This window comes from Phoenix dactylifera, chromosome 1, assembly GCF_051530095.1.
Source record: "Phoenix dactylifera cultivar Ajwa chromosome 1, Ajwa_hap1_PhDact_Kaust_v1.1, whole genome shotgun sequence".
In the NCBI taxonomy this organism is placed as follows: Eukaryota; Viridiplantae; Streptophyta; class Magnoliopsida; order Arecales; family Arecaceae; genus Phoenix; species Phoenix dactylifera.
In genome coordinates, this window is record NC_143190.1 from 1,554,684 (window position 1) to 1,570,679 (window position 15,996).

General features: G+C 40.7%; 1 protein-coding gene across 2 annotated transcripts; it reads right to left on the reverse strand.

The window, feature by feature from the left end:
• Positions 1-2,808: 2,808 nt before the first annotated feature.
• On the reverse strand, positions 2,809-12,547 carry LOC103695838 (ubiquitin carboxyl-terminal hydrolase 25-like). 2 transcript variants are annotated; one of them, XM_088716352.2, is made up of 10 exons: positions 11,805-12,547; positions 11,193-11,703; positions 11,029-11,104; positions 10,834-10,926; positions 7,734-7,820; positions 6,768-7,618; positions 6,433-6,561; positions 3,436-3,569; positions 3,185-3,279; positions 2,809-3,066 (listed from the first exon to the last, which is right to left on the reverse strand). In XM_088716352.2, the coding sequence occupies exons 1-8, from the start codon at positions 11,974-11,976 to the stop codon at positions 3,449-3,451; spliced, it is 2,040 nt and encodes a 679-aa protein (XP_088572478.2). In that variant the 5' UTR covers positions 11,977-12,547; the 3' UTR covers positions 2,809-3,066; positions 3,185-3,279; positions 3,436-3,448. The 2 variants fall into 2 exon arrangements, with proteins under 2 accessions (XP_088572478.2, XP_088572481.2); XM_088716355.2 differs by having other exon boundaries at positions 3,185-3,332.
• Between the last annotated feature and the right edge of the window lie 3,449 nt (positions 12,548-15,996).

The following is a 15,996-nucleotide window of genomic DNA, read 5'->3' on the forward strand; positions in this document are numbered from 1 at the left end:
TTTTCCACCCTCTCATCCTTGTCATCTTCTCGAAAGACTAAGCATCATTCTAGAGATTAAACCTCATTTATGCAAAATTGCAAACTTTTTTTACTTTTTATAACTCATGATTCTTCTCCATAACTTTTCATTTCAATTATAGCAACAATTGCTATTGATTACTTAGCACAGACTGCTAACGAACATTCTAACTCGATAAAAAAAAAAGCAATTATGGTAAGAAGACCTTCCTATCAAGGTTTTTAAGTCCCGGCGGGACGGGGGGTGTTCTGGCCGTCCCATCCTGTTCCTGTGCGGAGATGGGATCGAGATAGGGTCGGGACTCTGAAACCCATCCACGCGGGAAGAGAAGAAAAAATAGGAAAGAAAGAAAAGAAAGATGAAAAGACAAAAGTGTAAGGAAAGAAGATGAAGAAAAAGGAAAGAAAGAAGGGAAGGTAGAAGAAAAGGAAAGAAAAGAAGAAAAAAGGAAGAAAGGAAAGAGAAAGAAAAAGAAAATGGAAAGATAAATAAAGGAAGGGATAAGAAAAGAAAGAAAAAGGAAAGAAAAGAAAGAAAGGTACAAGAAAAAGAAAGAAAGGAAGGAAAGATAGAAGAAGAAGAAAGAAAGAAAGGAAGGAAAGATAGAAGAAGAAAGAAAGAAAGAAAGGAAGGAAAGATAGAAGAAGAACGACGAAGGATATCTACCAAGATGCATGATCAAGACCACTGCCAAGACAAGGTAGGACAGCAGGGCATCCTGTTCCAAAAAGAAACTGGGACATCCTAGTCCCACAGGATTTAAAACCTTGCCTCTTATTAAAAGTAGTTACTCTACTTTTAACTTATTATGAAATAATAAACTCTCAATCTGTGTCTAGATGGAGCCCCAAATATTTAAAATATGTATAGTGTATTGTTGCTTCCATATAGTCCCTCGTACTAGTCCCAAGCAATGTACAAGAAGGAAAAATTATCTTCTATGATGTGCCCCTTGAAGAACCATAATTTGGTTTTCCTTAGTAAACAATAATGCATCTGCTGAGTTCCAGATCGTTAGAAGACCTATTGAGAAAAATCTGGAGGGGAAAAATTCGTTAGACACTCACATATTAGATGTATGCATGGATGTATGTACACATGTAATATATTGGTCTAGCAAAGAGTATATGATATTTTGTGATTGATGAAGAAGAAAGGCATAATTTGCAAGACCTAGATTTTGTTTTGAAAAGAGCCTTGAGTATTACATCTTGCTAATCTATGCTGATACTGTTACCAGGAGCGTCTGACATGGCTTAATACCTTATATGGTTTTTTAAAAGAAATGTGTATAACATGGAGTTCAGTTAGCAGTGATTCTCTACAGGATTAGATGATCCATCAAAGAAAACATGTGACAAACTTATTCACTGAATTTAGAACATTGGAAGCTAAACCAATAGATAATCATTAAATCTAATGTGAGAGATTAAATCTAATGCTGTGTAAGAAAGATGCTCTATTTGAAGATTTAAACTAGCAATCACTTGGTCTATCATACCTTTGCAGTGAGTACTGTAAGCCAACTCATGCATGCCTCTGGAATTTCTCATTGATAGCTTGGTAAATTTTAAGGGAATATAAAGTTTTCATATTTCATTATATAGTTATTCAGTAGCATAATCATTGCTATAAAAATTGAACACCATGGCCACTATAGCAATTTTGGCCCAAAACTGCTACATTATCATACCTGTGTTATATGGCACTTGGGTATGAAGCACCCGATATATCAGGCGAAAACCTGCTATAGTGGCCGCTACGCTTCAGGTTCAGTGTGAACTATTTATTCCACGGCGCACTAGATCAGATTCATTTGGATGACTAGGGCGTCTCTAGTTCTATTGCTCAAGGAGCAAACCTCCTAGAAGTTGCAGATGATGATTGATTATTAAGATAGTCAATTACCAATTTGTTATTTCATTTTTTGTTTATACACTAGTAAAGCCTATTAATCTATTGGTGATGATATTTTGTTCAGTGAATCATGCTATATGATTGTAGACATATTTCTTCTCTGGTTCTTGTCATGGATGCCTTTATTTTACATTTAATGTGATTGTGGACATTTTTATCTTATGAGTGATCCTATCACGTTCAGTGGAGGATGATATTTGTTATAAGATTATGAATCTTTATATCATATGGATATTGACATGATATTGCGATATTAAGTGGATGGTATTTTACAGCTTGGTCCTTGATTTTTTTTTTAAATATTTTGCATTAAGTTGATGCAAAATATTAATTTTTGACACTTAGAAAAAAATATTATTATATTTTAGCTTCTTGCTTTGGGTACCTAGTGCTTGCTATAGCTCCATATGCTATCCGCTACGCAACCTTCAGGCTGCTACACGCCCGCTATCTGCTTTTAATATATTGAGCATAATATAATTCTAATGTTGATAGCTTGTTGATGCTGCCCAGACAAAATCTCCATGACAATGAAGGCCTTCTATCAGCTATTGCAGTTTGTAGATGAAAATCTTGTTATAGAGAGTTAAAATGACAAACATTGTGACAAAATTAAGTGTAGAGGCTCAATGCAACAATTGAGTATACAAGAAGACTAGGAACACATTATTTCAACCAGATGCATGGACAAAATCCGCAATATGCATTCCAGTTTTATAAGAAAATGAAATGCCTAGAAGAAGATTTCACTTTTGAATTAGATATATATTTTAAACAAATCATATTCTCTGCCACTGAAATTAATAAAGAGTAATCATGAGGAAACACAGGAGAAATATATAAGAATTTCAAGGGGAGAAAAGCCAAAACTTGCATAGTTCATGTAACTCAGTAACTGTAATTATATTTTAAGATAATGTTCCATCCTCTTTGGAATTAAAGAGGGGAAAAAAGGAGAGAGACTCTGCCTCTATGAGTGGAGCATCGCAGCATGACAAAAAAGATATCTTACACAGGACTGTAACTCTGCACTCAATCTCTTCTCGCAAATAAAAGTATCAGCCTCAAAAATGTAAATAGCACTGACAGTGAGGTAGTGATGAAGTCAATGAGGATTCTCACATGTTCCTAAAAAACAAATATACTGTCAAGTATTAAAAATCTGTGACAATGTTTAATCATGGTATTGGCATGTGCTATTTATGGAACTTGAAATAAAGTACAACATTCAAGGTTCAACACGTACCAGCAGTTTCTGCATTCCAAAAGAAAAATAGGCTATTGAATTTTGGATGCAGAAATAATACAGACTATACACCCAGTCCAGCAGCAACCAAGGGACTGCAAAAGTAATACCTATTTAAGGACGTCTCTTCAATTGATATTATAGTCTTCTGAAAAACCAATTGGACGAAAAGAACAATGGAGTAAAAAAGAAATTGTTTTGAAATATACAGTTTGATAGTTCGGCCCAAGACAGGTACTTAGGTAGCATACCATAAGTTGAAATTTAAGCATCCCATAATAATTTGCCATTACTAAATGATCTGAAACGCTTAATGAAGTGCTCTTTTACTGATTCTGGAATTTGCGAAATAAAGGTCTTCCTAGCGTCAATGATCAACTGCTTCCTGCATTACAGTAAATAGCAACATAAGCAGAAATCATTCAAATTGAGAGATTTGTTGCACCATTGTACTTTCTAAAAACAATAAGCTATCTAGATTATGTACTAAAACATGAAAATATTTGCTCTAAAGCTTTGATGCACTTCCGTAATGCTCAATTAGAAATTGACTACAATGATTAATTAGGAAGTCGACAGTATTGAGATCTGGCTGACAACAAACTTCTACAAATGTTATACGAGTTAACAGACCTGACAGCAGGCCCATGTCTCAAAAGGTTAAAACTTGATAATAGACACTGTTTTAACAGGGAGATGACAGGTGGAAACCAGGCTGCCTACAGTAAGCAGCAGACCAGTTGCCCCATTATGCATCTATGGCTCAGGCTCAGGATGTTTACTAATTTCTCTAACCTTCATATAAGTAGCGGTACAGGTAAGGAGGCACTTGCAGTTGGAAAGCATAACAAAAGCCACACACCTACAAGAAGAAGCCAAGGTAACCAAATTGCTTGGCGGGTTTCATGAGACCAGTGCTTCGCTTTAGCAGCTGTCAGTCATGCTACATCAAGCAGAGCTCAACTTCTGCACATCTAGTTAATTCCCTTCCCCTTTCTACCTTGCCTGCTTGGATCCATTTTGCTCAATCACTAAGAGCTTTTAGTCTTTATTTCTTTCATTTTTTCACATATTTGCGAAGGGGCAATGGCACAGGTGATGTTCAAAAGAAAAGCCTGTAGCTTTTGAATTTAAGAAAGCACTTCCTTGAAAAAATGGTCTTTGACAATATGTTTGGAGAACGACATTTAAAAGGCAAACACAACAACAAACAGACCACAAGTATAATGCAAGCATGGTCGATCCAACTTATGAGGACTTGAATATAGGTGTAAATTACAGCTAATGTTGATTATCAAAAGACATGTTTATTATTTTTAAAATTGATGCCAAATCTAGTAACAAATTGGAAATCTAAAGAATTTGGTTTAGTGAAATACAGAAATATAATATGACATTCCTCAACAGGAAATTATAACATGAGCAGGGCTATGCTACAAGATCCATAAAAGGAAACATAAACAAATCACAGGAATTTTGTTGACAGAGGATATAATCCTCAACAGTAACCTAAATTAAAATGGGTTTGTATTCTGTGGTCACTTAGGATTAGCAGGAACAATAAACTGGTAGCAAGTGTTAGATACAATTGCTTATATAATTCCAGAAAATAGTTCATAATTTACTATTTGCTAAGAGTTAGTTTATCCAAAGCAAAGCGGCAGAGGGAAGAGAGAACTCATGGGCATATGCCCCCTGGCCCAAAGAAAAACCCATACCTCCTCTATTACATTTCTTAGTCTGTGCCCCCTCTAAGACTAAATCTACATGGTGTTCCCCCCTTGGGCGGTTGGGCCTCCTCTAATCGGGGGCTAGGAGCCCATTCCTTTGGTGTCAATTGAACCTCTTCTTTTGGGCCCTATCCTGCTAAAATAGTTTCAAATTTTAATGTCAATTCCCACCTTCATGTTTTCAAATTTAGCAAGATGCTTTCCCAATGTCAAATTTCACAAACCGTTAAAATATTTAATAATAAAAAAAGGACTTAACTTAGATCTACAATCCCATTACTGTCTAATTTATCTCTGTGTTTGTGTTGTCTCCATTGGGCAGGCTTACCATCCTCCCATCTTTTTCTAAAGAAAAATCAAACCTCTTTCTTCCAACCTAGAAGCTCCCTTCCATGCTAGCTCGTACAACACACTCCAAGATGCCACCATGACATTGCCTAGGTCTCTCTCTCGCTCGCTCGCTCTCGCTCCCTCTCTTCCCCACACCAATCTCCTGTGGTCAAGCAAGTGCATTACCCCCCGAGCCCCCACACACCCACCCACCCCCCAAACTCCCTTCACCAATCTTAGGAAACTAAGAATTATCTACCTGAACATGGGTTTGGACTTTGGACTCAGGCCATATTAAGCATTTTCTTTGCCTTTTGTTTCTGGAGAGCTGATTAAGCTAATGTTATTTTGTGACAGCAGGTAAATTGATTTCAGCATAACATTGTTCAAAAGCTTAGATAAGGATTCTAAGACTTGGGCAAATCGCAGCAAAAGATGCTATAGGAGCACAATAAAAATATGGCACCACTGGAACTTATCTGATGTTGATGAAGTATTTAATATTGTTGCTCTCACGTTCTATACATTTATTATTTCTGAATTTTGAAAGATTAATGAGTTTTGCTGTCATTATAGTGTAATGTCCACCCCCACCCCCCACCCCACACACACAAAAAAAGAGAGGGGGGGGGGGGGGCGAGAGAGAGAGAGAGAAGATATCCAGATATTGCTACCGTGACATTGCATTGTCCCTCAACTGACTGCATCATTGGTTGACCAAGGTGTGCAAATCAACTTTTCCTACTATCTCTTATTCATCTCTACAACATCAATTATCAATTTATAATATAATCTGTTATTTGCGCTGATGCATGTTTTTGAGACTTCAGATGTACAGACGAAATTATAGTGAAAAGTGTAACAGAGAGAATCATAAGTATATTTTTAGAAGTAAAATATTTAAAAAAAGACTTGCTTATTATGCATACTAGAGAATATAATAACATGAACAAGATCTGATTTTCCTTTTGATCTATCAGTAGTTTAGAATTCAAATAATATAATGTATTTGTGCCCCCTTTTACATAAAATTCCTGGCTCCACCCTAAAACAAAGCAGCGGTGAAATTAGTTACCTTTTTCTAATATTAAAATAAAGGCACAGAGATGATTTGCAAACGTAAATTTATAAAAAGACATTAAGTATATAAAATTTCATATTAGTTGCAGAATGAAGCAGAACTCTTACTTTATAGAACTATTAACATGACCATTTGTTGCTGCTTGTAAACATAACTTCTTTCTGGTGCGCATGAAATTATCCAGTTCATGAACCCAACCACATGATTGTAGCTCTGAACGGGCTTCTTTAGCAAGCCTAAAAAGAGCCAATATGATATCAGAAAAGATTGGTGATACCCTTGCAATATTAACCCAAAAATTATTTGGAAAATAAATATTTTGCCTTACAAAACCATAAAGGAGCACAGTGGCTAAATTGCCAATAGCAAGTTCTCTCCTTGAAACAAATAATTGTCAAAAGAAACAAATATCATACTGGAGAAGTGAGAAGCAGAGACTTACACTTCTTTAAACTTTTCAAGTTCCCCTATAAACTGCTCTTTGAAACATGTGCTCTGAGTCCTGAATGAGACATCTTCCCTAGACAAATTGCTAGACTGTTCAGCATGTAGTACTGGATTTTCAGCTCTGTCACTATTACGTGATTTTCTCTTAAATGCTGAAACGCCAGAGTGGCATTCAGTAATCATGCGGTTGGATGAATTGTCACAATCAAGATCTTTTCTCACAGCTTCCACACCTTGGGAACCATTGTCCTTATGTACTTCTACTTTCAAAATACTAACACATCCATTTCCATTTGGTACTGACAATGTCTGTGCACCACTGTATGTCACTAAATTAGAAGAAGTGCTCTCATCAGCAGCATTATTATTAGGTCTTGATGACACCTCAACCTTATGCATAACTTTAGTTTCATTGGACGAGCTACATTCAGGTGACGCAGAATCCTTTCGAGCAGACACATTATTACAAACTTTAATGCTGTCATTGCCATTTGAAATAGCTCTTTTTATCTCAAGGTTATTCAAGTTAAGGTTCTTGATTTGTGGATTCTGAGATATCTTACCATTCTTCAACATAATGGAACCATTATTTTTAAAAGAAGAAACCCCATTTGGCTTTATTATTGGAGGCTTCAAAACCTCGGCAGACTTACTGCTTGGTAATACACCACTTCCATTGGAATCCAAAGACTTCATAAAATCGCAGTGAGAACCAGTTTTGCTAGATCGTGGGCTTTGATTACTGCGTATATAGAACAAGATATAGACATTCTGAGACAAAACCTCTTGTGTGCTTGAAAGTGAAACATGAGCATCGTTACAGCAATACCAGCGACCAAAAGCATCCTGTAGAAGATAATATAAAAATTGAGTCATCTGTATGCAAAAGCATCAATAGGAACAGAATACAAGTTCAAGTGCTTGAAACTATAAAAAAGATGAAAAAATAACAACAGGTGACCTTGATGTATGCATAATAGTGTCCAGACTCAGGTGAGAAGCCTGAATGAACGATGCTGCCAAAAAGGTTATATTCTGGCTGTGAATCCTGCATTACCATGACACCAATGATTTTGTATTAGAAAATATCTCTCGAAAGAAAAAGAATAATGAAAGTTGTTTGCTGTCCAAGATATGAAAGATAAGGCACCTTAGTTCATTTGAAAACCAGTAAGTCTAAAGGATGTAAATAGAGTTTTACCCTTTTTTATCAAAATATCTTACAAGGCAGAGTAGGTGAAGTAAAACTCCTTAAACAGAAAAAGTGTTTGCCAAACTAACACTCCTCGGAACAAGCTGATAACAGCAAAATGGGCATGGACTCCAGTGAAGGTGGGGAAACGAAAACAGAAGAAAATGAACAAATAAAAGGGGAAACCCTGAAAAAGGAAAAAAGAAAAGTTGCAGAAAGCAGCCAGATAGGTACTGATAAGATACAATTTTGTTAGACAAGCATACATCTTTCAGAAGTTCATTTCACTCTCCACACAATATCCCACTGACTGACCCTGACAACCATGTTCCTTCTCTTTTTTATGATGAATCCTTTTAATAATAAGGTCAGAATCCCAGCAGCTTTCTAGAACCTTCAGTTTCTGAGGTATTGCACCAATTTGAAAACTTCTAGTGCACCGGGCATTTGGTCCCTCCACCAGAGATGAAAATAAGGGAAGGCTCAATATCCATCCATAGTCACTCCATTCCCAGAACCTACCATCATTCCTTTCCTATCAATCTCTATCCTTCCATAATATCCAACATTTCCAATGAACCTAAAGCTCTACTCCCTTCAGATTTCTCCAAACCATATAACAAAGCTGAGCCCTATATTGCTTTCATCAATATATCCAAAATCCCATTCAACATTCAACAGTCAACAGACCAGATAACTAAGATACATTCAGATATACCACTTCTTTAGCCACCTCTCACCATCTTCAACTTAATATTGTCACAAATATTTCCCGTCATCAAGGTTTGCTAAACAGAAATCCGATAACAAAATGTTGTACCAGCTCAGAGAGCGTTTTTGACATGAGTTGCAATTTACAGATATACAATATTAAGGATGAATAAATCATATAATTCAACAATAAACTAACATTTTTTAAACCTTACTCTTAAATAAACCTGTTGGGAACTAAGGTTCTATTCATATTAGAAAGCTTGCAAGACCAGAGCAATTTTGGTTCCACAACCCTAATCCTCAAATAACACATTCAAAAACCCAATAACAGGCACCTGTTCATATTATCAAGATAAAGTGGTGGAATGCATATGTAGCCAAACTTGGATAACAAAAATCACTTTGACATCCAATAGTCTACACAAATCACTTATGTCAATATTATGCCTAGCTATGCCATAACATAATAACACATCAGGAACAACAAGCATTGCCCCAGTAATACATTTAGAAAAAAAACAAACAAATAAGACAGAATTTTGCTCAAATTAGATAGGTGATTGTTTAAAATTGATGTTATCATATATATATATATATATATATATATAGAGAGAGAGAGAGAGAGAGAGAGAGAGAGAGTAAGTAATTAGATCTATGCCAAATGAGAGTTCCTTAAATTTTCTTGTCGATATATATTCCATTAGGCCCCATTCAGATGTTGGAAGATAAGGTCAGACAAGGGAGAGCTCACATTGAAAGAGATAATGGAAGAGGGGTTCAATCAGCCTGCTTAATCTTACTATTTTCTATTTTTCAGGGACAATATATTCCATCCCTAGGGTGATTTACCTACAGATATGAGATCCATGGGTTGCCCAAGTCCTCTAACTCTTCCATTACTAACACTCTTTAAACTGAAACTCCCGCCACTATATCTTATCGCCTGAGTAATGTCTTGCAACATCCAAACGGGCCCTCAGGTTGTGGTTGGAAGTGGAATAAGTTAACCTGGAGGAAATGCTAGGTTAAGTGGGACAAATGAAGCTGTAATGCAAAAAGTTGTGCACAAACATTTTAGAAATACCATTTTGCCTTCTAAAAAAGTGGTTTAACCCAAGTGCTGCTACAAGTGTTTGGCTGAAAGAGGGTGGAACAATAGGGTAAAATGGATTGTTCCCCCTCTTATTCTGCTTCCCAATTCCTTAGACTCCATAAAGCTGTTGGCAGTAGAGCTTTTATAAAAAACTATTTGTTGTTTGGAAACTATATTTCTAAAGTATTATGAAACTTTAATATGTGTTTGCAAACAAACTGAAAAAGTACTTTTGATATGACGCGGACGGCAGTTGAATCCTTTATCCTAACTAATTCAGAGATTTTTAAAGGTTTACATCTTAACCAACTTATCTTAATATAACCAGATTATAAATTGATAAACCTTTCCATCTTTATGCCTCTAATTTACCTAACTCTCTTAAATGATCACTCCCATTGGCCTCTCCCTCTATTCCCCCAAGCTCCAACCTCTCTCAATGTCTTCCTGCCTGTGTCCCACATCCTACAACTTATATTAGCAACCACCCATTTACTAGGCCTCTTTCTCCTCCCTCCTAATCTTCACCACACAAAGCCCACCTTTAATAGATGCTCAGCTTATCACTTATTTTCATTCTTCTAGTGAACTCAAATAAATATGACACCATTAAAATATTATTGCTTCTTTTTAGTACATATAAATTTCTTATGTCTATAATAATTCTTCTTATATACTTTTGCATTATATTTTCTTCTTTAATAGGATTAACATGCATAGCATGTGCATGCATCCTAGTAAACTTTCAGCTGCATATGCTAGTGATTCGCCAAAGGACCGCATTTCTCTATTTGATACAACTTGAACAGTTACATTGCTAAATGCTCAATTATGATCCAACAATATAGTTAAAAATACACAGGAGCAAGATGCTTAAGCTGCATTCATCATGTAGAATGTAGCATTCATACATCAATATTCTACCATTCCACCAATTAATAGTGTTCCACCGGCATTACGTTACTCATTCTTGATGGCCCCATCGATTTGTTCATTAGAAGAGACTGACAGACAGCTTCTAAAGGAAAAAGAAGAAAGGCTACAAAATGGGTTATGACAAACCTGAGTTGCATTATACATAAACTTTGAAAGAACTAGAACCTCCTCGAATTCAATGTTCCGATTGATCTTCCCACCATGTATGCCCTCAAATCTCTACAGACAGAACACAGTTGCAAAACCCAGTAAAACCCTAGACAATGCAACAAAAAAAAAAAAAAAATCAAAGGAAATAGCACCAGATAAGTAAACAATCACCTTGAGCTGGATGACAAGTACATTAGGTGCTCTAAGAATGAACATCTGCTTTCTGGCTACAGATAGCTTCTTACACCTGAAGCATAGCAAAGAATTCCAGTTAAATCGCTACATCCACCAATGAACCAAGCAATGGAATATCCATATCGACACAGCTTCCTTACTTGCCGCAGCTGTACTTGTTGTTGCCGTCAAGGACCTCAGGCTGAAAGAATCGGGCGAGGGCATCCTTCAAGGAGTTGCTCTGGAAGAGGTCGAGGCTGATATCCATGATCTCGTCGGTCTTGTTGGACTCCCCCTTGCAGGTGAGGCACTTCACCTGGCTGAGCAGTGCACCGCCGAAAATATCCATCATCACCGTGCAGGGCCCCTCCGGTGCCTCCCCCGAGCGCTCCGCCGCCGGCCTGGGGGTCCCATTGGGGGCATTGCCGGAGGTGGCGGCGAGGCGCTTGAGGATCTTGAGGGAGGTGTTGTGGCAGGCGTCGATGACGTACCGGAGGAACTCGTGGGCGTCCTCCTGGCGGCCCCAGCGGAAGTGCTCGGCGAAGAGGGTGAGGCATTTCTGGATCTTGGAGGGCGAGTCGAGGGGCCCGTCCAGGCTGAGGGATCGGGCGATCTGCCACTCCAGGATGCAGAAAGGGCACTCCTTGTCCCGGTTCGTGAATACTGACTTGCCTGCCAAGAAAGTTCCCCCAAAATCAACCCAAAAAAATCGTCTTCGAATCGAAAGCAGAGGAGGGTAAGAAGGGATGCAGAAGAAGGGGGGGCTCACTCACAGAGGGAGGAGTGTTGGGAGGCGAGGCAGAATTGGGCGAGGGGAGGGGTGTAGGTGAGGCACTGGAGGACGCTGTTGAGGTAACAGGTGTTGCCGAGGTTCTTGAGGCCGAGAGGGGCCCCGGCCTTGCGGCGCTGCACGCCCCGCTGCTGCCAGGTCATCTGCAACGCCATCACCACCGCCGGCCCTCGCCGGAGCCGCCGCCGCCGCTGGTGGTTGGCCTTCTTCTCGTTCTTGCTCCGATCCCGTCGCCGGATTCCTCCTCCTCCCCCTCATCCGATCGCATCGCCTCCTCCGGCCGCCTCGTCCTCCCCGCCTCGCTGCTGCCGCCGCCGCCTCGTCTTCTCTTCGCTTCTCTGCTCTTCTCTTCTTGGGGTACCGCCGCGCGGCGAAAGAGGATGGGGGAGAAACGAGAGAAAGAAAGCGAGATGGGACCGGGCGGAGTCGTAATAATCACCCCTTCGGGTCCGGGCGAGGAAGCGAAAGGGAAGAAGAGACCACGGGACTCGGTAGGTAGCAAATTTAAGGACGGGATCTTTGGAGCTGGGAGTCTTAAGTTGTTTTTTTTTTTTTTTTTTTGGGTACAAAAGTGGGGTGGAAGAAGAGAAACAGAACGGATCATATTATCCCAGGTCTATAAAAAATATATAAGGTGCATCAGCCATAACCGAGTAAAAAAGGCATGGAATCAAAATCAGCATTTATCTTCAGAGTCACTAACAGGTTGGCAGATTGGCTTGCTTCTCTTAAAACATGACAAGTATGGAAAAGATATAGAAAAGCTTCACAATGAAGATCAGAAACCAAAGGATGAAATTAGGCTTTTGCATGTTTGCAACACTTGTTGATCCACTGGATCACGACTGCTAAATCTTCTTCAACCCATATTCTTATAAGATTGAGTTGTTGAGGGGTCGTTATGATCCCTTTCCAAGCTGTCCATAGTCCCGCTTCAGAAATCAAGATTGCTCAAATTTTTCTTGTTCCAGCTGCTCTGATATCATATTGAAATTATCACTTATCCTACAAACTTAAGCTGATAGAATGAGGTAGATTTATTTATATATTTTGTATTTTCTTACAGCTGATGCTCTACTACTACAAATCAAAAGATCCAAAATCCTTCCACGTTGCTTCATAAAATTCCGATGCTAGATGTAAAGCAATATAAACAATTTGATCAGCAGTGCCGTGCATCGTTTCCTTTGAGAAGTCCTATTGTTCCCAGTGTATACCATTCCAGTTCTTTCAAACTCCAGGAGAGAAAGGTCAACAGAAGTGAGTGGAACTAAGGAGCTGCAGGTCCTAGTCTGCTAAGTTCAAGCCAAACTAGTGATGTGAAAAGGTGGCTGATCAAACAATCGTTGATGTCCTCCTTTATGTTATGACAAATGTCACAACTAGCATTATTGGGGTGCAATAGGCCCCTTTCTTCCAAAACCTTTTTGCATAGTAGTCTGCCCGAACTAACTTTCCACCAAAAAATTTTAACTCAGGGGCAGCCATATTCCACACCTATTTAAAGTTGGTGTTGATATCATAGTTTTGCTACTTTTAAATGATTTTATATACATCTCTAACTCTCAGTTGAGTAACTCCAGTTGCTTCAAGACTGCATGTAAATATCTCCAAGACATTCTATCATAAGCTTTCTCCATGCTTTTATCGCCATTAATGAGTTCCTCTTAGAGGCTACAACCATGGAATGGATTAGTCAATTTTTGCATCAACTGTTTTGCATCATCAAAATTAACCCTTTAGGATCAACAAAAAAACATCTTAGCAACTTCTTGAGTGGTTTTTTCTGATTTACTGTAGCACTACTCATTAGAATTTCCAGAAAGATGAATCTGAGTGCTTCACTAGACACCCTACTCATCTAGTAAGCTACTCCAGCCAAACCGATCTGTCTCAAAAAGGCTATCTATCTACAGACATGGTAAAAAAAATTCCTAAAGCTACTTCAAGCTGCACTTCACCGATAGCATAGAAAAGACTAATTAGTCACGAAACTCTAGTGACGCAGTCAAAAAAAAAAAAAAAACTGGTGGACAAGACTTGCCCTCAGCTCTCAGCACTTGCGCAGAGGCAACAGATATAGTGAGCTATTCACAATTTTTTATCCAATGAAATGTCTCAAAAAACTTTATCCAAGTTGGGATAATTATTGTAATTATTGGTGGAAAAATGGACCACCCCACAAATGCAATTATAGCACCCAAATCCGTCAGCAAGATCGAGCTCATCCAGGCCGAGCTTATGCAAGCTCATCTAAGTGCTCGGGCTCTTCCGCTCTCGAGCTCATCTAAGTGATCGGGCTCTTTTGCTCTCGAGCTCATCTAAGTGATCGGGCTCATCTAAGTGCTCGGGCTCTTCCGCTCTCGAGCTCATCTAAGTGATCGGGCTCTTCCGCTCTCGAGCTCATTTAAGTGATCGGGCTCTTCCGCTCTCGAGCTCATCTAAGTGATCAGGCTCATCTAAGTGCTCGGGCTCTTCCGCTCTCGAGCTCATCTAAGTGCTCGGGCTCTTCCGCTCTCGAGCTCATCTAAGTGATCGGGCTCTTCCGCTCTCGAGCACAGCAGGCCGAGCACAGAAGGCCGAGGACAGCAGGCCGAGCATAGCAGGCCGAGACCAGAAGGCCGAGCACAGAAGGCCGAGCTCAGAAGGCCGAGCTCAGGAGGCCGAGCACAGAAGGCCGAACACAGCAGGCCGAGCACAGAAGGCCGAGCACAGCAGGCCGAGACCAGAAGGCCGAGCACAGAAGGCCGAGCACAGAAGGCCGAGCTCAGGAGGCCGAGCACAGAAGGCTAAGACCAGCAGGACGAGACCAGAAGGCTGAGCTGACCTCAGAAGGCCGACCTCGTCGTCTATATGCTGCGGCCATGCCCTGCAGCAGCCTTACCGCACCATGTTTTACTTGCCGGCCACGCCACGACATATTAATCAGGAACCATACTCTGCTATGACTGTCAACGCCTCATCATTCCCAAGAATGTACTGCACTGCGCGCCTCAAGCAAGCTCTGGCTGCACGCCATCTCCTCCCATGATGGGAACGGGCCATCCACGGTAACTCATTACTTCCACGCCCACGTCCAATCGTGACGGTAACCCATTAATTCGCCCAGTCACATCACAGGTAACCCTGCCACTCTCCCTATAAAAGGGGAGCTTCTCCCTCTAAAAAGAGGAGGCTTCTTCCTCCCAAGGGGATTTTTCGGACTTCACATACAATCCCTCTCTCTTCTCCAAAATTAAGCCCCCCTCTGACTTAGGCATCGGAGGGCCGGCGCCGGAAAAGCCCGGCCACCGGCTTCTTGCAGGTCCCCCGGAGGACGCCGCTCGCCGACGGATCGCCGTCCGCCAGTGTTCGCCGGAGCTCCTCCTCCTCGGTTCGCGGCCGCCCCCGGGTCCAATTTCCAGCAACAGTTGGCGCTAGAGGAAGGACCCGAGTTGCGGCCATGAAACTAAGGAGCAGAGGAGTCTTTAACGCCTCTCAGCATCATACTCCAAGTCCCAAACGCTCAGTCCAGAATTTACCACCAAGATCTCTGGTAGATCAAGTTCCACAAATCCAACTCGAGCACTTCGATGCGCTAATGCAGCAAGTCCAAGCGCTAGCCATTGCAGCCCAAAGCCTGCAACAAGTGGAGGCCCCTCCTGTGCCGCCTCCACGGGATCATGTTAAGCAGAGGAAGAAACTTTCTCCCGACTCCCGAGCCATCTCGAATCAGGCATGGCTCCCGCTGCAACGACGTATGTGGGGGCAACCACTGAGAAGTAGTAGTCTAAGTCTCACGTCAACGAGTTGGGGGAAAGAGAAATAAAAGCTGAGGTCTGGAGAAGGAGAGTTATGGAGCTTTAAAATGGGATTGTAAGCCTCTGTGACAAAGGGTACAGCCCCATTAAATCCCATTGTCTTTCCAAGTCTTCTGTCTTTCGGCAGCAAGCAAGAAACCAGCATGTACTCCCTCCTCACGGGCGTAAGTCCTTTGGATAGCGCCCGCGACGTTGCTCCCCTTCAGAGCGTCGCCATCACAGAAGCCCCCGCCGAGCTCATACAGGCTGAGCTCATGCAGACCGAGCTCAGAAGACCGAGCTCATGCAGGCTGCTAAGCTCAGAAGGCCGCCGAGCTCATCCAGGCCGAGCTCATGTAGGCTGCCGAGGTCAGAATGCCGAGCTCAGAAGGCCGC